The following is a 23,242-nucleotide window of genomic DNA, read 5'->3' on the forward strand; positions in this document are numbered from 1 at the left end:
TTTATGCTAAAAATGCGAAAATGGCGGGGAAAAAGTAAACTGGGCACTAAAATCAAAATGAAAATTGTGAAAAAACTTCAAATGTATATTTGTTCAAATAAAACAAAGAATTTAAGTAAAATGACAATGTTCATTTAAGGTGGGCATTTTAGGCTCAAACCATATATGGTCCTTTATAACACCATTCCCACCCCATGATGCATGTTTGAAAATTTTGTTTGATTCACATAATACTTTGTTTCCACATTACTTTGCACAAAACTTAAGTTTACCAATGGACACCAAACTAAACCTTATTGAGCATTCAGCTCGAATGAGCCGATAAAAATTTGGGATTATTCTGGTATATGGTTTACAGGCAATAGATTTTACATGATTATCACTGTGTTCATATACATATAATTATAAATACCACAAACGTACATATTGAAGAATCTTCACCCTATCATTGAAATAATTAAAAGTTGTAATAATTTATCTTACTTAAGTCATTTTCAGTTTATGGTCTTTGGGGCAATTATGGCGGCCACAAAGGATCCCAAACTTGTCTGATAGGTGACCTGCATAGGGTCACTGGAAAATTTCATCATTAAATTGATTTTCCCAAGCAATACTTGTCACAAAATACAAAAAAACAAAAACGGTGACTTATTTTATCGTTGTATTTGTTTATACATTTCATTTTTTCTTGAATGAAAACAACAACCAAATTGCACCCTCATTGTCAAAACACAAATGTTTATGTTGAACACATGTGGATGTTGTCTTGGTTCAATGAATAAGTCTTAACACATGTGAATCATAACTCCTGGCTGGCCGATTTTTATCAGCCTCCAATTCAAGCCTCTCCTGACACATACACCAAGGGAAGTATTACAGCCATACAAGTTTAAAGCAGATTTACTGTTCCCTCTTGTAAAATTGCTTTTGGCAAGTTTCTAGACAATGCCAATTTTAAAACATCCAGTTGGTCTTTTCTAGCCTCTGTGAACCCCTGAAAATTATAAAATATGAGATTTTTAATTATTTTTCTGAAATAGAAAGGTGTGGCAAGGTGCTGCAAGATAAAAGACCGTCACATACCAAGCCATCTCGTTTCTTCCCTAGCTTGTATTCAGTGGTGAGTTCCTCAAGGCACTTCATCAGTTCACGAGTCTGTTGACTGCTGAAGATCAGCTGTAAAAATTACATGAATATCCCATGACATCAAAGTCTCTCAAATCAAAATTAACAAACTATTAATATCTTTAATATTTGGACAGATTTTTTCTCTTAATTATTTTCTTTTCTGATTATCATCTTGATAAGTATTCAAAAAGATGTTACTAGAACTAATTCTAAGAATAATAGTGAACAGACTGCAGGATCTACCTCTGTTTTTTCAAGTAAAGGGAGGGCATCAATTAACAGCGTGATCCAAAACCTTCAAGTAAAGATAAAATAAATATATACACTTAATCTGATACATATAAAATATTGGTAAAAATATTCATGTTACTTAAAATTATCTGATTGTTGTATTACTTATACATTAATTTACTAGTATCATTGGAGAGGGTTAACCATAGGCCTTGCCTGTTACCGAAATCCATTTGAATTTTCAATAATTAAAATTTATTGATATTGTGACATGCTGCTAAAAGGGAGAGAACTGACTGTTTTGGAGCGAGGCGAGCCTGTAGTAGGGCCAGCAGTAGGTCCCCGGCCGCGTGGTACTCGCCCTCCGAGTACAGCTTGTGGAACTCGCGGTATTTCCCTGCATCAGATATACATGTCATGTTTAACAGTCAAGACCTTTTTTCTTTTTTAAATTCCTAAGATTACGTACATGTAGTATACTGAGAATGTTTTTAAAAACTTATCTTAAACATACATATAAATATAAGCTGTCATTTAAATTTCTTTCAGCATTACATGCTGCTTTTTCTCTATGTCCTCTTTAACATTCAACAACCAGTGGACTGCAGACAGAGACTCATTCTACTGACCTAGAAACGTTAGTCTGTTACTTAGCAACATGGACGGCCCCAAGTAATCAATCAGGTCCAGGTTTGTGAATTCTCCACTCTCACTGTACTCCAGAAGATACCTATAATGTGTTCATCACCAACTATTAAAATCTAACAAATACAGGAATGAACTACCGAGAGTTTGCTTGCCTAAGATGGTTTTTCATTTGGTCAAAATGATTTTGTGATGTTTTACAGCATTTCAGGTTCATTTTCAATTCTACAAATGATATTCCAAATGTTGAAAGTTTATGAGAGGTTATCCTTTTAACGAGATGCTGAATATGGATATAAATGATATTGGAATTCATACTTTTCAGCAAGAACTGTAGCGAATCCCACATCCTACAAAGACAAAATAACCATAATCAAAGACAGACCAACAGACAAACAATGTATCAACATTGGCAATGTCAAATGTTTATAACTGACCTTTGACCTCAAAAACCAGGTCAAGGCTGCTCCTAGTCTTTTGTTTCTGATACATCTCATTCCCATGACCTTACAAATACTTTTGGCTGAAAAATAGAAAGTAAATTCAATAAATACTGGTACTTACATCAGATACACTAGTCAGTATTAAAGCAAAGGTGGTATTATAAGGTAATACATATATGATAAAAAAAGATGGATTATGAGGTGTGTAATACATTTATTTAATACATATATTTACCTTGTTCTGTCATATTTCTGTCCTCACATATCTTTAATATTTTGTTTGCTTTTTTCTCAGAGTCCAAAGGAATGTGGTCCAAGTACAATTCAAGGTATTTCCTAATAAGGTGAAAAAAAAATACAGAGAGTTAGACGAACGCAGAATACCAGGAACTATAATGTCTATTCCATAATAACTACATCGGATCTTATATTCAAACAAACCTTCCAAATTCTGCACAATGGTCCAGATAGCTAACTCCTACAATCCATAAACTGAAAGAAAAACTCTTGTTTTTATTAAAAAATACATTTTCAATCAATCAAAAGTACTGTACATTTACTCAGTCAAACATATTTCATAAAAAATTTTTAACATCAATTTAAACCAGCAAGATATGAAAAGAAATGCACTGGATCTGATCAAAAGTTTATAATTATCAGTTATGAGTTGTAAACCTCATGTTGAATACCACAATAAACTTTACAATGATATTGTACAGAAGTACATAAAATGCTGTACAGCAGTACACAATGATATTGTATAGTGCTTTTTTTATCGTTACCTGTGGTGAGACATAAGAGAGCCAGCATACTCCAGAAGTAGGAACTCTCGCTGCAGATCAGAACCAAACCTGGAAAGACGGGATACAGGAATAATTCAAACAAGTAATTTCTAACATGTTAAATGGTTACTCGGTCAGAATGATGGTAACCAGTTATAAAATCAGGAAATGGTTGGTCATAAGTTGGTATCTTTTGCTATTGATATATAATCAAATTAAATTAGAGACAGTTAAGACCCAGCAGTTGTGACCCGGCTGGGAAATTAATCAGTGGGTGTTAAATATAATGAACATAAAACAAAATGTCATTGCTCTGTCTGTTCAGCCTTATTTAAAATCAGTGTTGAGTGCCGTTACAACTCTTGTATTTTACCTTCTTTCAACGTGTTGATTTTACATTTTTTAAATGCTTTTGTCTATATTAGACACATACATGTTACTACATTGATAGAGAATATTTTTATTTAAAACTGAAGATCTAGAACTTGTACATGTATTGGCAAACTTTAATCAAACTTTTTGATCACCTCTCACTTGAAAAAAATTAACTAAATATTTTTTGTTACAGATTCAAGCACAAAAAATGTTTGATAAATATGAATAAAAAAGCTTTTCCTTTAACTTAAAAAATGTAATAATTCTGTTCAAAAGGTTGTAGCATTGTTATAACAGTCAATCTCTAAGAAACTGTAATCAATTTGTACTATGCTGTAATAACTAATATACTTTAATCAATTTGTATCATGCTGTAATCACCACATAATATACTGTAATAAATCCTTACCATGCTGTAATCACCACATAATATACTGTAATAAATCCTTACCATGCTGTAATCACCACATAATATAATGTAATCAATTTTTACCTCGCTGTAATCACTACATAATATACTGTAATCAATTTATAACACAGTGTTATTATTCTTTAACAGACTATATGTGTCTTGCTGTAATATGTGGAGACTATGAGGTTTAGAGAACCTGTGACTTTGAGTTGTTGACTGTTTATTCAGTAGGACTTACTGTAGCCGGTGGGAGTCCAACTGTCCACAGTGGTGCAGTAAATCTGTCAGGTGAGCCACAAACCAACCATTGCTGAATACAGTCCTGTAACATACACACAAAACTAGGCAGGGATATCTGGCTTCGTCATTTGACACTTTGAAATAAATATGTTAAGTATTTGTTTGACAGGTACAACACCTGTATACCGTAATGTCTCGTGTATAATACGCACTCGTGTATAATACGCACCCCCAAAGTTGACCAAAAAATGGCGAAAAAACAGCAGGTCCTATGTATAACACGCACCCAAAAAATGGTAAAATCAACGGCCGCCATTTTCCCCCAAACTATCGATGTTTCATGTTAATTTTATAATCCATGCGCAATTTCTTTTAATTTTGAGATTGGAACATAGCACAGACGATGAAAATTGACGGCCGCCATTTTCCCAAATAACTATCCATGTTTAATGATGATTTTTTAATCCAAGCGTAATTACTGTAATTTCGTGATCGGAACATGGCCTAAGCGATATTAGAGTCAAAGTTCTTACACTTTTAATTAAAAAGGACGGTACGATTTACATGGGCGGTATCAAATATTATTTGACACTTCGTAAAGAGTTTCTTACAACCACGGAGAAGTAGAAGATCATCATACGTAGAGAAGAACGGCAACCGAGCTTAGTGCTTAAAAGTAATAATGTTTGCAGACATAAACCAGAAATTATTTAATTGATTAATTATAGTCAAACCCTATGATTGTTGTTTAAATAAACATTGTGAAGAAACGTTCGTATGTCGTATATCGTCATTATCAAGTCGTACAAATGATAGATGTAATTTTAGCAGTGTCTATGTAAAGCAATAACGTTTAACTGCATAAGGGACACAAAGTAATTAAGTTTAATAAAATCAGAATAATTGCTTATCTCCATGCACTTGAAAACACCCTGTGAAGTCCGACACCAGAGAGGTGCATGCTTCTGACACCGGATATTGTTAAACAAACATTGACCACGCGCCGAGTCAACAGGTGGCTGCTTACGCAATGGCGAATACACTGGCGATATTTAAACTTGTTTGATGCAAGAAATAGTGTTAAGAGAGGATAAATATTTCAATACATGGGGGAAAAAATTAAGAATAAGGTATTTCTGATGCAGTAAATTTAGTATACACTCATTCAATTTGCATAACACGTTATATCGGCAGTCACTACTCCCGTGGTATCAAGAATCACGGCTTGAAAAAATGGGGTACAATTTTGGTCCTATGTATAACACGCACCCCCCACTTTTGATCAAATTTTGGCTGAAAAAAAGTGCGTGTTATACACGCGACATTACGGTAATAACATTAGTTATCCAGGTTCAATCATGGGTGCATGGATTTTACTCCATAGACCCTTGATTGGACCTGGATAACGAATTAATTTCCTATGTAAATCAAATAAATCTGTTTCCCATGTCCAATCAAGGGTGTTTTACATTTTCAGGATATACAATTTATGCATTAAATGCACTGTGACGTCACGTTATTTACCTTCAGCTCAAGTCAGGTGTACAGAAATTTACACCCAGCATGTTAGCCAATCAAATCTTGTGTTACAAACTACACAGGAAATAATTGATGGGATACCTGCTGTCTTTGATGACTTGATACACGTCCGATTCTAAGGCTGACAGAAGAATGCTATCCAGCTCTCCGAGCCTAGTGGTACTCCTGTAGGCATCTTGACAACCCTAGAAATTGAATGGAAACTAATCAAATCAAAATATTTATTAATGAACAAAGCATAACTGTTTATTATTCAGCTATTGTGAAGAAAAGAAATTGAGGCGCTCCTCGTCGATCACCTGGATATAGTAATGGAGGTCGCAGGCTTTGACAGTAGGGTCCTGATAAAGGGCTTTAGAAATCAGCATGTGATACCAAGGGTCACAGCAATCCTTCACTTCACTGAACACTGCATCTTCACCACACAGAATCTAAAATAATTCAGTCAACATCTCATTAAATACATAATATAATTAAAATACTGCATAAAGTGAATCCTAATGTTTGTGCCTTAATAAACCAAATAGCAAATTGTATTTTTGTTCAAATGAAAAATTCAATTTTGATTGAAAATTGGATTTATTTTTTAATGCAAATGACCTTTTTATCTTAGTAAGGACACAATTAATATGAAAAAAAAAGTTCTAAAATTATGTCAATTTCCAAGATATTGAAGAAGAAGTAAGACAATCATTTCTATTTACCCTGACTACAGTTTCCAGATTTGGATTGATAGAGAATTTTTGTTCCTCATAGTTCCTTTGACATTCATCTCTCCAGTGTCGCCATTTCATGTCAAACTCTGCCACTGAACTTCCTTTGTAAACATTCTGTAACAGAAAGAATAGGTTGGATGTTATGAGAGAGAGAGAGAGAGAGAGAGAGAGAGAGAGAGAGAGAGAGAGAGAGAGAGAGCAAGCAAGCACAAAACAATATTAAAAGAAATAAAGGTCTACAGTGCAAAAATTAGCAGGATTTAAGAAACTGAACGCTTAAAATGTGTTCAAAATTTAAAATGAGAACCATTGGTTAAAATCATCAACTAAAATATGATTCAGATTATCAGATTATAGGGAAAACACTTACACTTAACTGTGGCATTCTCTTTAATAAGTTAATGAGAGTTTGAAAGTCGTCAGTCTGTCTGGCTGAATGTAAGGAAAGCAGACGACAGGCTTTCTCTATCTGTCCTTGAAGCACCAATCGAAATATCTGCAGTGACAAAAATATAGAAATCATAAAAACCACCAAATATACCAGGGTTGGCAAAAAAGCGGGAAATACTCATATTTCCCAGGACGGTGGGAAATACTGGTAATTCCCGGGAATTACTGGTATTTCCCGGGAAATACTGGGAAATAAAGTACAACCACATATTATAGTACTTCATACTTAGACATTAGTCTTAATCAAATCTGTAGGGATGTAGAAAATAGTACACCTTGTCAGCTTTTTGACATTTTATAAATGTTCTTTGATTTTAACAAGTTTTGACTGCCCAGTAATGCATTGGTTATCTTCTTATGAATACTCCAAACATGGTTCATTCATTGACAACATTGTTATTTTGTTTTTAAGACTAGTCAGGTATAGGTGAATCTATACAGTTATCATAAACATGATATCAAAAGTTCCATTTTCTGGTTATTTGGTGAATGTGAAAATGGTGCAAGAAAATTGTGAAAAATAAAGTGTGACTGTGTCACTACCTCAGTATGCAACACACCTAAGAAGAAGCCAATCAGCCCCACTCATAGTATATATCTCCCCTAAACAGGAGCACAAAACTGTCAAGTGTCATTTATTATAACAACATGTGTGATTATTTAATTGTTACTTGTAACACCTACAGTAATTATAACAGTTTATTTTGTGCTTTGAATTATAAATCTGTAAAACAGAAAACTTGAAGTTCAAAAAGCTGGACTAAAATTTGTACTTTAGCAGCTATAGAAGTCTTTGGGAATAGGTGATTGGTGAATTTAAGATTCATAAACTGGCAGTGAAATGGGAAAGTAGGATAAATTGGTTTTTGATGCTTATTGTTAATATCTTTTATCATAAACATACGTTTTGCATTGAAAAAATTAAAGATATAAATATTATAAATTTGTATTTCCCAGTATTTTCCACATTAGCGAAAAACAGTAGTATTGACCGGGACGGGAAATACCGGTATTTACCACCGGTAATTCCCAGCACTGGTATTTCCCGGCCAACCCTGAAATATACTACGAAAAAAAACTCCTATAAATAACCATTTTAACATATGTTAACTGACATATGTTAACTGTGTGGACAGTGAGGTTGAGATGCAAGGTCTCAGTCAACCTCTGGTCAACCTATCGTATCCCAGTCAACCTCTGGTCAACCTACCGTATCCCAATACGTGGTCTTGCTCTCAGGCTGTTCTTCCTTCATCAAGTCATCAAACAGTCTCCCCGCAGTGATGAAGTGGAGCTTCAGCCAGTCCAGTAGCTTGGGAACAACCAGACCACCTACATAATGAAATACATCCCTTATATACTTACTGTAATTCCTTATATTACGCGAGTACTTAATTCTGCGATCCCGCTGATTTGAGTCAAATCGGGAGAATATAAAATCACAAACACGGAACTTTTATCATCATTTCTTACAGTTTTCAACTCTCGGAAAATAATTTTGAGATTTTAAAATCTCGTAAGGTGCTTCTCCCGATTTTACGCAGATATAAATTCCTCGCGTTTAATGAGGAATCTACAGTACATACATCTATTGTCAAATACCACCTATATAATGACATACCACATACACAGTTAAATTCCATCTTTGTAATTCTTGTATCATAATTGTAAGTCAAATGGTTCAAAAGTATCAGTTCTGTCCAGATTTTGGCCTTCAAGAAAAGAACAAGTAGAGATGAAGGACAGCGACTTACCAACAGGACTCTCAATGAAGAGGATTTCACACAAACTCCAAATCAGCTCCGAGATATTGAGTAGCTTCAAGTGTTCCATATATTGTTGTCTCTGCTCCTCATCCCTGGTGCTTCCTAAGCAAAATTAACAACCAACAATAGATGAACAAATTGCAATCATCTACATTGTTATCAAATAACTTGTGCTTGATAGTAAGATAACATACCTATCATATCATCTAGATCCTTTAGGTAGGCTTTCTGTGTTGCTCTGTAATGCCTGCTTGAATTTAATATTCTGTGGGAGAAATTGATAATGGTTACAACACAACTAGGATGATTTCAGAGGAAAAAAATGAATTCTAAACTTGATTTCTCGACAGAACTGCCCTGTGGAACCTACTGTGTATGAAATGCTGCTCCAGTAAGCTGAGTAGCCTGGCGTTGTAGATTCACAAATATATCTAAATTACCAAAGACAATTTAAAGTGCATGTCATAACAAATGAAGATATCAAATGATCTCCCGTAATAATGGTTTCAGAGACAATATTTTGATGGATTTATCTTAATTACTGACATGTAATTTCAGGAGTCTAAAACTCTAATATACAAAATCACACTATCACACCATTGCATTTGCAAGTTCTTACTGTGTGAATCGTTGACCATTTTTCTGAGAACAGGGTGGTGCAGATCGATGTCCCACTGTACTTCACGAATCTGTTCATTTTTACCAGTGGCAGGTCTTCGTTCTAAATGTATGAAAAACATGCTTCAAAAGGGCTAATCCACACAGTACCAGGTAATCATCTCTAAAGTTTCTCCATACTTGTGTCTATTTTGTTATTGCTGATGTAGATTTCTAGAATTTCATTATCAAGATTTACCGGTAGTAAATGATTTCAGAGTCTTTTTGGTGCTAGATCCATTATGACATCATAGTAATTGATTAGATATTTCTTTTTTCAATACTTTATGAGTATAAGGGAAATATATAGAAAATAACTCGTTTAGTTGACAATCCATTTAAATCCTATAAAAAGTAACCCGATACCTATGTTCAATATCATTTTAAAGAAGAGGTCAAGAACATTCTATAAGCCGTTTTGTAGAGAAATTCCTGAAATTTTTCAATTGTCAAAAACTGGAGAACTCTGAGATTTGCAGCTCTTTTCTTTTATATTGAATTGAAAATGACAATTAAAAATGTGACTTGTTTATCTTTAGCCCTAGTACACCTTATAAATTCAAGCTGTAGTTATTTACTTGAAATTCTGAAATCTGTATGCTCCTCTCATTTACTTAATTTTGACCTTAAACCAATAATTCAATTAATTCATTGGATTGCTGAGAAAACCTTAATGTGATTTTAGGTTTTAAAGTAAATATTCATATCCTTTATAATGAAAAATCCTTTATAAATATAATGAAAATACATGTTTTAATTTCAATTTAGATTAAGATATGTTGCAATTCCAGAACTTACCATTGGAGAGAAGAGGGTTTTTGCCAGGAAACAAAAATAATTGGTTCCCGGTGCCCCAAACAGACTGCAGTCCAAACTGACACGATGTATCTGAAATACACTAAAGAGGAACAACTTTGATGAACGATATATTGAATCCTCTGAACACTTGAGAATCAAAAAAGGGCATTAAGGTCTCTATATCTAAGTACATAAGTGTTTCGTTTTGAAATCTAATAAAATCTTATTGCTTTTACATGTTTGTTTTCCTGATGTTAGTAATTCACGAGAGAAATTGAGCAAAAATACTTACACACGTTTGTATATCTCTTTCCCGCTCCGCCATGTTGTATTTTAAATTATTACCTCCTTTTTGTGAAGAGTCGACTTCTGAAGCACATGTTAATCACGTGACTCGGACTAGTTGACAATATGGACATCAAATTTATACCAGCTGAAGATGTCAAGCGGGTATTGCACTTCAGTGAACTTATACCACAAATGGAGTCTGCACTAAAAAAATTTTCAAGCAAAAATGTTGAACAACCTGTCAGATCCATTGTTAGTGTGAAGGAAGCGAATGGGTAAACAAATGTCAATGAAATGTACATGTTTATTGTACCCGACCTGTAATTAGAAGTGTTGAACGGAAAAATTCGTATGATTAGCTCACCGAGACGAAGTTGGGGTGGGGTGGGGGTGGGGGGAGGCTTATATGCTATACCCCCGGCGTCGGCGTCCGGCTAAAGTTTTTGTTGCATCCTTATCAAAGTTATTACTTGTCCTATCTTCACCAAACTTGCATGGATGATGCATATGGAACTACTTATAGACTTGAAAGACCTGGATGCTGAATCTAGACCATGAACTTCAGATGCTGGAGGAGGTTAAGGTTTTTGGACCAGGTTAAAGTTTTTGGACCAGGTGCCCTTTGATAGCCATTTCTTATAGTTATTACTGGTCCTAGCTTCATCAATTTTTGAACAAGTTGCATGGATGGTGCGTCTTATGATACCTGACAGGCTTGAATGCTGAATCTGAGACATAGGTTTCGGGTGCTGGATCAGATATAATTTTTGGAACGGGTCACATGTTTAATATAGATAATAGTGCTATTTCAAAATTGCATATATAGTTGATTTTACTATATTGAATCGCAGAGGTAGCTTCAGATGCAGAGCCTGATCTCCATTATTAAGGATGCTAAAAAACCTCCTACCTCACTCAAACTTGCTTGATAGATGTGTTTGTTGTTAAATGATATAACATGATTCTTTGATATAGAATTGTGTGACATGATACACTATTGTTTCAATGTACAATATTAAATCATATATTATTATAAAATATAATATGATATTGTATCAATTTTTTGTATATTATGATATCATATTGTATCATGATATTGTTAATGTTTATTAATATGTTATATTTTGATAAATATAAAACAAATGATTTTATATAAGTTTGTTGAGATGTAAATTCGTGGGCATGATTACCCATAAAAGCCACGAACATTAGTCCCCCAGGAACAATGACGATTCCACAGTAACCCCACTGTCTTTCTCTGTCCAGGTTTCTGGGAGTGATGCCGGCCTACAGTTCGACAGACCAGGCACTGGCTGTGAAGCTGGTCACATTCTACCCACAAAACACTGATGTTCCCACTCACAATGCCATCATTGCTGTGTTCAATTCCCACAATGGCATTCCAGAAGTAGTAAGTCAACATAATATGAATATTGTCCATATAGAGTCTAATGATTACTGTAAATTCCTAATTAAACGCGAGGAATTAATATCCGCGTAAAATCGCGAGAAGCCCGTCTCACAAATTTTAAAATCTTGCTTTTAATTTTCGAACATACATGTATGTAAACTACATGAAACTATGATAAAATTTCGACACAATTTTATGTTCTCACGATTTGATGGAAAACCGTTGAATCTCGGAATTAAGTACTTGCGTAAAATAAGGAATCCTATTAATTCCTAATATTTGTTCTGCTAATCAAAATTTTGTAATGGTATTTCGTACTCAAAGGTTGTTTTGGAATTAGATATTTTGTTTGAACACTCTTTAGAAATTGTATCCCATTTTTTACTAGCCAGGGGTTTCTTGTATCTACATGTATGTGTTCTCCACTGGTTGTGACTTGAACCTATAAAATAGTTTTTATATTTCTTGAATTGCAGATAATGGATGGGGAAGTGATCACAACAATGAGAACAGCAGCTGTATCAGCTGTAGCAACCAAGGTAATCTCTCTCACTCTCTCACACACACACACACACTCTCTCTCTCTCTCTCTCTTTTCAACTTTTTAATGTGTCCCCATGCCAGAAATGACGTAACATTTATAATCTTCATAGAGAAATACATGTACTGGTAGCTTAAAAGTTTATTCTGACTATTCTTCCTAAAGTACTTTAATTTCTTAGATGTTCCTGTATAGGACTTTATTGAATCTGAAGTATTGACATTATACTTTAAGCACACAAGTTAATCGACCTTCATTTATTCAAAGAAGCCAAAAAATACGTATTTAGAATTAAAGGCAAAACTTGTCAAAATATATGGTATCGGACAGGGGTAACGGTATTAGAAAAAGGAAAATAAATCATTTTCATTCATTATATTCAATGCAATAAATAAAACAAATTAATGTGGCAGCATTTGATGTAATTGTATGGTATCGGAGAAACTAAACCTTAATTTTTTTGGCCAAACTAATACAAATTTTACTGAAGAAGGTAGAAGGTGTGTGAATTCCCATTCTTTATTTGCAGTATCTTGCTGCTGGAGATGCCTCGACTCTTGCTGTTCTAGGATCTGGAGTCCAAGCCCGCTCACACATTCACGCTCTGTCCTCCATTAGGTCCTTTAAAAAAGTAAGGCTAGTTTAAGAAATAAAGTTTGGATAAATTTGAAGAAAATTATGTTATACTACTAAGAGCCAGTTAGTGCATGTTTTTTTTTTCATTATGAGACTCGGGTGACCCTATTGCTAACCCTTCCGTTCTATCATTGGGCATGAAATTTGTAAAAAGTTTATGCCTCTAATTGATTTCAATTTTTAAGCATAATTAAATTCATAAAAAATTAACACTTAATAATTTAAAACAGCGAGTTTCCCTATAAATTGTAGAAATTCACAGCTGCAGTAAAAATAAGCAGTTATGTGATATTTTCTTTTTGTTTTTCTCTTCTAAAATGATATGAAATTTAACTAATTGTCAATCATTGGTTGAATATAAAAAACTGTTACAGATAAACATTTGGAGTAGAACAAAGAAAAATGCCGAAAAATTAGCTGGGGAGGTGGGAGGAACAGCCTATGATAGTGTACAAGAAGCTGTAAAAGATGCTGATGTCATTGTCACAGTGACATCATCATCAACACCTGTACTGATGAAGGACTGGGTAAAACCAGGGACACATGTCAATGGTAGGGTTCTTTAATTCACTTATCTGGAACTAATTAATGAATACATCAGTAAATTATTTTTGTAAGTATATACTGACTGAAGCATAAATAGCGATTGGTGAGATTTCTTTCACAATAGTGAAGAAGTCAATTGGGAATATGGCATGAATTATTCATGAGAATAAAAATGAAAATGCCAGAGATCTATAATCATGTTGCTTTTATGTCAAGGTACATTTGGCAAACAGTCAGGGTCATTCCCCCCATCTGCTTTTTATGATTTGTCAAATATCTTGATAATGATTGAGATCCCCACCCTTACACCATATAAATTGTATGTTCTTGCTGCTTATCTAGTAATTTATTATGCAAGTTCTCTAGGTTGAACCCCTTCACCCTTTTTATACTTTTTATAAAATTGATAAGACATATTTATAACAGTTGAAATTACCACCCTAAACAATATACTTGTATATTCTTGCTGCTCATGTCAAGATGCGTTATGTCATGCAAGCTTTCGAAGGATTGCAGTTCATTCAGGTGACTGTTAAGACCCATGGGCCTCTTTTCCTTCTATTTCCACAATGATCTGTTAACTTTCAGCTGTTGGTGCATGTCGTCCAGATTGGCAAGAGATTGACCCAGATTTAATGAGGTCAAGTGTCCTGTATGTTGACAGTCGAGAGGCAGCCATGAAAGAGAGTGGGGATGTAATTTTATCCAAGGTATGTTTACTGAAGTGACTTTGAAATGTTTTATCAATACCCTCCTTTTGGCTCACCGTTGAGCACTTTGCATTGTAACATATCATAAGCTCTGTCATCTTGCTTTTAGGCTGACATTTTTGCTGAGCTTGGTGAGATGGTGCTTGGAGTGAAAGAAGCAGAAGTCCAGAAAACCACAGTGTTTAAATCATTGGGTGTGTGAACTCTCATTCTGTCTTATTATTATGAACTGTGTATCATTTTTCATCAACTTCTTAAAATGCTATGGTCTTAATTTTGAAGGGCTGGCCATTGAAGATGTCATGTCTGCCAAACTGGTTCAACAACTGATGAAGATGAACTGAGGATTCAAGTCACTTCAGATTGCATAATCAGATGAGATTCCTGTTGCATCAGTATTCAAGATTCATATAACAATATGTATCCATGAATTTAATAAATCAGACGTGCTGGTCATACTTTGAGGCTTCCAGTTGAACATGCTGAGCAGAGACGTTCACTCGTTAGTGCCTATTAATACAACTCATGATCACTTCCATGTGCTGATTAATCAACAACATTTTAATCATGTTATGTGCCATAAAATAACCGGTTTACTGCCTATATATAATGATTACTGAGATGATGTTCTGTGATGAATGTTTATAATCAATTGTTAAATTTTTTTTTAAATTGCAGCATTTGTTATTGATATACTTGATTTTAGAATATGTTTACAATGAGCAAATAAAATGGTTGTGAAATAAATGTCTGTAGCATTATTTATGATGTATCTTTTGGGGTTTGTGATTTAAAATTCTGATTCAACTTAAATATCAGAGGTACAAGCCATATTTAAGTAATGCATATCAAGTTGATGATAGAACAAGAGAACAAATTCATAACGTTCAAACTTGTTTTAATCTGACATCATTTATCAAACACACAAACTGCATGAAATCTGTACATAGCACCATTTTGTCAGTTGTAAATGCATCAGAGAAAAGTCATAAAACTTAGTAGAACTCATAAGTCTAAACAATGGAGATTCCACTTAAAAGTCAGGGTACAGCACATAATTTGAATTTGGCAAGTTTTGCATTTAATGCTACCTTCTTCAAGTATAATATTAAGTAAATAACCTTATATATGCATTTAATGCTACAAATATGTATTTAGAAAACCTTTTTTTTTGTGGTGACTACACAAAATATATTTCAAACTTGAAAATAAGAATACAATTTTTTACTTCTAAATTATACAATTTTTTTTCTCTTCTTGATTTCTAAAGAATATATTACCGGTATTCTACTTTTTATAATTTATTACCTAAGTTCATTCCACCATATACATGACTACGTCTTCATCGTGTTCCCTGTAAGTTGTCTATGACTAAATGGACAAATGTGACTATGAGTAAGGAGTGGTAGGACATTGAATATGGAAGATAGTCTGCTAACCAGGTGTCCAGATTTTATCTAATGAAATGACATGTGACTAGATCATCACAGATTTGGTCAGAGCATTCAATTGTCAATGACAATGAAAAATAAAAAAAGAAACAAAACGAAAAATAAATACTGGTTGTTTTCCTAGAATTACTTTACTTCCAGGCACAAATTGTTCATTTTGTTTGTTTGGGTTGCAAAGCTACTGCGAAATATTTCTGCTGAAATAAAGGTCGTTTATGGAGATTTGTTTTTAAAAGAATGATTTCATGTAGAGTGTTGATTCTCTCGTCTTTCCTTGGCTTGCGGCTCTCGCTTGGTCCAGCCATGGCTGCGGACCAGTTAGTCGCTTGTACAGGACGGTCTTCGATCATCTGCTTTTGGGCTTGCTTGTCTCATGATCTTCCTGGAATTGCCAGCTCTGAGTGTCATGGAAACTGGTGATCGTTTCCATGGTAACTGTGGCAGACTTCCTGTGTAACACGACTCCAGTGTTTCAGACCTTTCCACACTCGGTATGTGTCAGCATCTATAAAAAGGACATCAAATATTTACATATTTGTCACAATAATTTTAACATTATTGATAAAACGTGTTAACTTTTTATGAAAGAAAACATTTTGTATTGAATTGTTACATGCAACTTAATTATGTGAACACTGCAAAGTCAATCTATATAATAATTAAAGCATGTTGCCATTCAAAAGCTGTATAAGGACTTCAACATATGCGCTTAAGAAAAGCAAAAGTGTGACAGCAAATTCATTGTGAAAAATTCTTCATTTATTTATGAGATTACCTAAAATCATTGATTGAAATGATGGTCCATTAATGAGATGATAGATTATTACAGATTGATGATTTTTTTTACTTTATTTACAAGGGCTCTTTCAAACAAATGGTTTAATATGCAAGTACATGAATCTACATTGGGGCACCCAAACCACTCTCATCCATGCTTGTGAGTATCAATTAAAATACATATTTCTGCAAAGTGTTTTATGATCTCATAATTACTAAACGATATAAGTCATGAGGGAAAATGTTTATCCATTTGATTTGATTTTTTTTTTTGTGAAAAAATGTCACTCAACCTGGCATTATGAGTTGTAAAGTCAGCAAGCAGATGAATGCATGTTGTTCTAACTCCATGTTTACTGCATTAATCCTTGTTAAAAGCAAGATTATCTGACCTTAACCTCTACTTAATTATATATAAACAGGGTCAAGTTTTTAAAAATGGAAAGTTTCACATGTAACAGATTTAAAAATCGAAAACCTGTTTCCCTTTGAAGAAAAGGTCAATTAGAGGAAGGGGAGAGGGTGTTATAGTATAAAAATGATTTAAGCTCACTCAAAAACAAAATAGTCAAGGGTTGCAATTGAAAAAATACTTCATGGTGAAGTACATGTATTAGTATGTGGTTAATTTTATGATGATAACTTTATCTTTAAAAGATAAATGCCAGCCCAAAATAAAACTGTTAGAACAAAATCCAAACTCTACCAAGTTAACAAAAGAGTTGACGCCTCAGCAATGTAAATAGCCTGATAGTTCAGCCTCAGTCATTATTTACAACACTACATATACAGATATAGGTTTGCTACTGATGCCAGAACTTTGAATTACCAATCTCCGGATAAATTTTTTTTCAAAAGCTCCTTCATCTATCAAAAACATAATTATTGTCTGAAGCGGTTCTATTGCAGCATCTAAAATGATCAGATTTTCAAACTTTTTACAGATTTCAATTTTATTGAAATTATTTTATATAAAGCTTGCATTGTATTAACATCAACAAATCAATAACCAGTGCCTGTATAATTGTACCATGTATAAATTATTCTCAAAATAATAGCTCTTTGGTGCAAATCCTTCATGAAATTCTTGCTTGATAAGTTCAATACGTGAAGTAAAACAGAAGAAATCTATCAAGGACCAATACAATACTTACTTCGAAACTTTGAAAAACCTTCGTGGTCTTTGCAACCAGTTGGATTCGAAGAATTTAGATTTGGCTTTTTTCTTGTCTTCACTTGACGTGTCGGACCCGGTGGAATGCGGTCTGGGTCGGTCCTCCTCCACGTCGCTCTTTTTTCTGAGTTTGACCTCTGCCGTCTCCTTCTGCTGCTGCTCTGCTTTCATTGTCAGGCCGAGATCGAAGGACAACATTGTCTGTTGACACAGCAGCCCTATTGTTCCCATCTTCACTTTGCCACTGCCCTTTTCTGTGAGTCTTTGGGGAAATACTATTTCCATTTTGGAGGCACCAGCCGGGACTATGGTTTTGTGAGAGATGTGGCGCTTGCTGGTTGAGGGACAGGTAATGTTGCTGTCGGAGAAAGCATGGATCTCTTCAATTTGGCTGCTCCTGACTCCTGCTTCAGAACTCGACTCACATGTCGTAGTGGTGGCTGCTCGCTCTCGGTATCCGTTATTAGTATCTGAGGAGTCCTCTTCTGCTACACTCAACAAAGGCATTGAAGAATAGTTTATCACATGTTCACTTATAGCTGAATCTGCTTTCCTGCCATCATAGGGATCAAATTCTTCTGTAGTGTTTGGAGAAGTTAAGGTTGAAGTAGATGAGGATGAATCAAAGGAAATATGACCAAGATCATGACTACGTTTTCTCAAGCTTGTCACTAAAACAGATTTGTATGGCTTTTGTTCGGTATCAGAAAGAGTTCTTTCTGGAGTATTTCTTCCACTGTCGAAAGCTTGAGCTAATTTCTTAACACCTACACCATTGGTTAGATCTTTTAATGGAGCCACACCAGTTCTAGACTGGCCTGGACCAGTGGGAGCAGATAATTTTCGTACAATTTGCTGGACAAATTCAGACTTCGCGCGTGGAGAATCCGCCCTGTGGATGGTGATTGAGGTACCTGGCTTCACGGATATGTTGCTTGAGCTTCCACCTGATTCAGGTGTCCCTTCCCGCGATAAACGTTGCACTATGGTTTTCACATAGCCATGATGAGCAAAATTTTCTTTGTCAAAACTCATTTGTCTTTCATCAAAATACTTTTTTGTTTCTTCACTGAGTGCATATTTTTGTAGAATTCTTGTCATGTAGATAGACTGGCCTTGTCTATATCTTCTGCTTTCTTGTAGAAGCTCTTCAGCTGGTTTGATACGGTGAATGTTAGCTATATTTCTCATTTTAGGCCAATGAACACTTGACTCGTAAGTTCTTCTACCAATTAATGGACTTATTGTGACTGATGTTTGCTTGTATGGTTTAGCTGCTATGGCGGTATCAGAGCCTGTATCCATCACTCCCGTAAAAGTGTGTCTCTTGTTTTGGTTCAGCTGTTCCAGGGATTTGGCCTGCTCTTCAGTGATAACAGGCACACTTTGTTCTTCAGCTTTCAGTTTTGATGCTTCGCCAGATACGGATGTGAAACGCCCCGAGTCAGACTGGGAAGAGTCGGAGGTCACTTGAATGGAATCATTTAGAGGTTGACTGGCCACAGATGGCACCGAGGTGCTGAGGATGGCCTCGTCCACCTCATGACTCTCCACCTGCTGCAGGCTTTTATCTGTCGTCTTTTTCCACTCTGGTATCAATAGTTCTGGGAACTTCATTTCTGTGATATCAGAGGAAGAGCAAGATTCACTCAGTTCACTAACTTGACACATTGCCACTGTGGAGGGTTCCACGTGTTTCTCTCTCTGGCTCCTAGGCACACTAAGTTCATGCTGTGAGATGTCCCTGGGCAAGCTAACATTAGCTTTAGGTAGCTTGATGGTAAGTGATATTTCCACTCCTTTGTCTGTGTGAATAACCTGTCTCTGGTTTTGACTGGCTGGAACAACAACTGTAGATTCGTACTTCTCTGGAATTTCCTCCACTTGTTCCTTGTTGGGTATGGTTGCTTCCTCAGATGATAGAGATGTCATTGGTATGGTATGAATGACTGGTGATACATGAATTGAGGATGAGCTTTTTGTGTCTGAATGACGGGTGACCATGGGAGATGCATCATCAGTTCTCAAGCTATCGTCTTTACTTGTATCTGTTAAACAAAGGAAAATGTTTTGATTTATCTTTCAGTCTAATTTCAAATTCCATTTTTACATCATATAATTCAGAAATAAATACTGTATATTATAACATATTATATTTGGTTCTGTATTTAGCATTTTTGGCAAAAAGCAAATTCCACTTAATAAAGTACGGGTATATGGTTATAGAAATAGGTACGTACATTAAGAAATGTGCTACCTCAAAGCAACACTATTTTTTTTTAAATCAATTGCTGCCAAATACTTTACATGCTTAATATAATATATTTACAATAACACTTAAATTAGGGTTCATTGTATGAACCTCCAAAGGCTTCTTATCTAAAGGTTTAATTGCACACCAACCTTTGGCTCAATATATTGTAAATATTAAAAAATAAGTGAAATTTCTTCTTCGGTTGATCAGCATACACACAGAATTAGCATGTTTTCTGCCAATACTTTGGGTATATATCAATTCATTTTACATGTTTCAATTGTGGATATATCACCTGAGGTACTTGGTTCTGAAGCATCATGAAATTCCTCTGTTGCACTCACAGCTGACTTGTTGGCAATGTTTTTGGTGAATCTTTTGTATGGTGGAACAGACTCCGCTTCTTTGCCTTCCACCTGAAGCCAAATAAAAAAAGATTTAATATTTCTTTATCATTTGATAAAATCACATATAATTTTAAAAATGGTTGGAAAATGTAGCGAACACCATAATTAGATCTGCAGAAATGCATTACATGTACCAGGATAACCCCTTTTAAACATGTACAGACGTTATTGTTTTCCCCATGGTAGTCCTCACAATCCCTGAAAATTAATAGGTTTAGCTGTGGGTCAAAGGTTAAAGGTGGAGTAAGATTGACCTTCAGGAACCACCTTCACCCTCTACAAAGTCTTAGTTAGACGTGGAACTACAACAGACACAACAAACAGGGCACAACAGTCAACTTACACCAAGTTAAACCGAGTGGTTTTATCCTGGTTTGCAGCAAAACAAAAGAATAGGAAAATTATCACACATAACAAGATTGTGGCTACGATTTAGACCAGATATATTTGTTTTCAGTTTTTGCGTTCATATTAACTACTAACAATTCTTTTTCAAACTTCACTTTATGCAAGATTTTATGTTAAAATATGACAATCTATTTCAATAGATAAAGAAATTTTTATCGGCTAAATAATATTAATTATATTATATATAGGAAGACCTATATTTTTTTTATTAAATGTATCATATCTCTACAACTTTTACTCAATAAAAATCATAATGTACATACAAACAAAGAAATCATAATTGAATTAATAAATTACAATTATAAACAAGGTTTAAATAAAAATTTCCAAAAAATAGGGGGGGATGGGTCACTCACCACACGCCCCTCCATTCCGCCATACGTGTTCCAGCGTTTGAGACTGGGGTTCTTCTTGGCTACCTGTTTGTAGCGCAGCAACTCTGTCTCCCGGCGAGTGATGTCTGCCTGCAGCAACAGGTTGTTGGCTTCCTGTAGCAGCAGCTGCCTCTTCATGGACATGATCTCCTTGTTACGTTCTATCTGGCTCAGTCTTAGGTTGCTCAGCTGCAACACAGTGACAAAGTCAGGGATGAAAATTAGACAATAAAAGATTTACTGGTTAAATCTTAACAAATAAATTTGAATGTTTTGGAAAGTACATTAACCATTTGCATGAGATTGTATATAGGATCCATGTACATTATGTGCATTATAGAGTTTGAACAAATTAAGGCTTTGACCATTATACCATTTCAAGGTATTTGAAACTTAGAAAATCGTAAAGGCAACAATATACATGTATTTTGATTTATAGCTCATGGCCAAACATTAACAGGTTTCTTAAGTCATACATTAATTGTCACAAAAAACCACTCTGCACATTCCAAAGACAAGATTCATACTTGATAAGTATACATATTAAAAACAAAACCAGCAGAGGTTACAAAAAACAACTGATATTGCAGAATGAAGTTCCATCATACGAAATGTACATAATGTCTCATCAACCCAAACAGCCCCCCCCCCCTTTCAAAAAGGGGCCCAGAACACCAGAACATCCGTAGAATATGTAATAAATGTTAACATTGTTAACAAAATAAGATCCATACAGGTAGTGACAGAATGTTGAAATACAGTTCCAATTTTTTTTCTTTTGCAAAGTGGATGCCACATTCTGCACAATTTTCAAAAATGAAATGCATCAAAGTCTCTTTCCCCCAATTCAATCATTATCCTAGCTGAATCCCCAAGAACTCATTAATAAGAAAAAAACCCACATCTTTAGAAACAACAAAATGGAGTACCACAACTGATTGGTCAAATGATATCAAACAAGGCCAACTAGTCAAAAACCCAACCAAACAAACTGCAAATCTAGTTAGGCAGGCTCTAACAAGCCACTTATGGGCATCAGTGCCCCACAAAGTGGGTCTTTGCGTCAGCAGCCAAGTCCAGCATCACAAGGCTGGAGAAGCTTGGTCAGCTAAGCCGAGGGTGGGGGTAGGGGCCAGAGTAAGCCTCACAAATCATGCTCTACCTGCACCTGTAACTGCATCGCCTGACTGTACAGCTTCTCAAAGCTGTGCAGCGCTGAGGATTTCTGGTAGACTTCTTCTGTAAAACCAAAGATATAACACCTCAAAATGACTGCCATGTTTGTCCGAGTTTCTGATCATTGAAATTCTTGGTTAGTCTAGTTTTTAACAATTCAAAATCACCCCCGCGAATGTCATTGTCATTTAAATTTAGAAAACGTGGTTTTATTTGACCCTTTCAGTTTTGCAGTAAAAATTGTGCCTCCTGATTATAGTCTACTTCAGTGAATCTATAGGTACTTGTAGTCAAATATAAAATCCAGGCGTTTATTGATTTTAATCTTTACCTTCATTAATAAGAGGATAAAATGAGTTCTGGAAATTAATATGTCAATCGAAATTAATTTTTTTTTCTGCTATTGCAACAATGAACATGCTTAGTAACGGTCCCCCTTTTAGGATTAATGTTTGATCCGCACCTGACCTAGTAATAGCATCAATAGTGAAACAGACTATAATATTTTATGCAGAATGTTCCTTGTAAATAGCTTGATATACTAAGTTTTTATGCAAATCAGACACCAATTCTTTTTTTAAAACTTAAAAGCATGCTATTGCACGCCAAAAGCTGCAAACATGGCTATGATTTTATTAAGCAACCTAATGTTTATACATTCAACCACGTGTAGAGTGGTTGAACACGAACGATAACTCTGTTCTGAATATTATCGTTTAGTTTAAATAACCTCTCTAGGATAACATTAAACATATATCTTAACAGATTTTCATGTTTTAACATAAATCAAAGTATGATATGATATGAAAAATGACCAGAACTTACGTATTTTGAGAACTGAACAAATCTCGGTGAAGTTTTGTGAACTTTCATTCGAACACCTCTGGATTTATTACATACTTAGCAA

At 34.8% G+C, this 23,242-nt stretch overlaps 3 protein-coding genes across 10 annotated transcripts in view; 1 reads left to right on the plus strand and 2 right to left on the minus strand.

The window, feature by feature from the left end:
• Positions 1–668: 668 nt before the first annotated feature.
• LOC128164516 (nuclear pore complex protein Nup85-like) lies at positions 669–10,593 on the minus strand. Its single transcript, XM_052828419.1, has 22 exons — positions 10,475–10,593; positions 10,183–10,282; positions 9,347–9,448; positions 9,098–9,158; positions 8,922–8,992; positions 8,716–8,829; positions 8,172–8,293; positions 6,882–7,007; positions 6,500–6,625; positions 6,095–6,226; positions 5,877–5,980; positions 4,255–4,338; positions 3,230–3,298; positions 2,889–2,939; positions 2,683–2,783; positions 2,442–2,527; positions 2,323–2,354; positions 1,989–2,089; positions 1,657–1,756; positions 1,372–1,423; positions 1,084–1,176; positions 669–994 (listed from the first exon to the last, which is right to left on the minus strand). The coding sequence occupies exons 1-22, from the start codon at positions 10,505–10,507 to the stop codon at positions 890–892; spliced, it is 1,965 nt and encodes a 654-aa protein (XP_052684379.1). The 5' UTR covers positions 10,508–10,593; the 3' UTR covers positions 669–889.
• LOC128164517 (ketimine reductase mu-crystallin-like) lies at positions 10,548–15,061 on the plus strand. The gene is made up of 8 exons (XM_052828421.1): positions 10,548–10,745; positions 11,737–11,881; positions 12,358–12,420; positions 12,952–13,053; positions 13,433–13,610; positions 14,193–14,314; positions 14,424–14,508; positions 14,597–15,061. The coding sequence occupies exons 1-8, from the start codon at positions 10,594–10,596 to the stop codon at positions 14,656–14,658; spliced, it is 909 nt and encodes a 302-aa protein (XP_052684381.1). The 5' UTR covers positions 10,548–10,593; the 3' UTR covers positions 14,659–15,061.
• Positions 15,062–15,195: 134 nt separating this feature from the next.
• The window catches only part of LOC128164515 (uncharacterized), a 30,938-nt gene continuing 22,891 nt past the window's right edge, over positions 15,196–23,242 (minus strand). For 5 of the 8 annotated variants that reach the window (XM_052828411.1, XM_052828416.1, XM_052828412.1 and 2 more), the window contains 6 exons: positions 22,322–22,398; positions 21,142–21,348; positions 20,266–20,386; positions 17,697–19,764; positions 17,372–17,454; positions 15,196–16,270 (listed from right to left, as the gene is read on the minus strand). In XM_052828411.1, the coding sequence (XP_052684371.1) occupies positions 17,406–17,454; positions 17,697–19,764; positions 20,266–20,386; positions 21,142–21,348; positions 22,322–22,398 (2,522 nt within the window). In that variant the 3' untranslated portion in view covers positions 15,196–16,270; positions 17,372–17,405. The remainder of the gene's footprint in view (positions 16,271–17,371; positions 17,455–17,696; positions 19,765–20,265; positions 20,387–21,141; positions 21,349–22,321; positions 22,399–23,242) is intronic. The other 3 variants (XM_052828415.1, XM_052828418.1, XM_052828417.1) reach the window with 3 other exon arrangements.

Source organism: Crassostrea angulata, chromosome 10 (assembly GCF_025612915.1).
Source record: "Crassostrea angulata isolate pt1a10 chromosome 10, ASM2561291v2, whole genome shotgun sequence".
Lineage (NCBI taxonomy): Eukaryota > Metazoa > Mollusca > Bivalvia > Ostreida > Ostreidae > Magallana > Magallana angulata.

Bases quoted from the DNA above. Each gene is read 5' to 3' on its own strand.
- LOC128164516 (XM_052828419.1), bottom strand. From the start codon at position 10,507: ATGGCGGAGCGGGAAAGAGATATACAAACGTGT. The intron at 9,449-10,182 runs GTAAGTTCTGGA...TCATACATTTAG, and splicing joins AAACCCTCTTCTCTCCAATG to AACGAAGACCTGCCACTGGT. The intron at 6,626-6,881 runs GTAAGTGTTTTC...TTTCTGTTACAG, and splicing joins AGAGAATGCCACAGTTAAGT to AATGTTTACAAAGGAAGTTC.
- LOC128164517 (XM_052828421.1), top strand. From the start codon at position 10,594: ATGGACATCAAATTTATACCAGCTGAAGATGTCAAGCGGGTATTGCAC. The intron at 12,421-12,951 runs GTAATCTCTCTC...CTTTATTTGCAG, and splicing joins TATCAGCTGTAGCAACCAAG to TATCTTGCTGCTGGAGATGC. The intron at 13,611-14,192 runs GTAGGGTTCTTT...GTTAACTTTCAG, and splicing joins ACCAGGGACACATGTCAATG to CTGTTGGTGCATGTCGTCCA.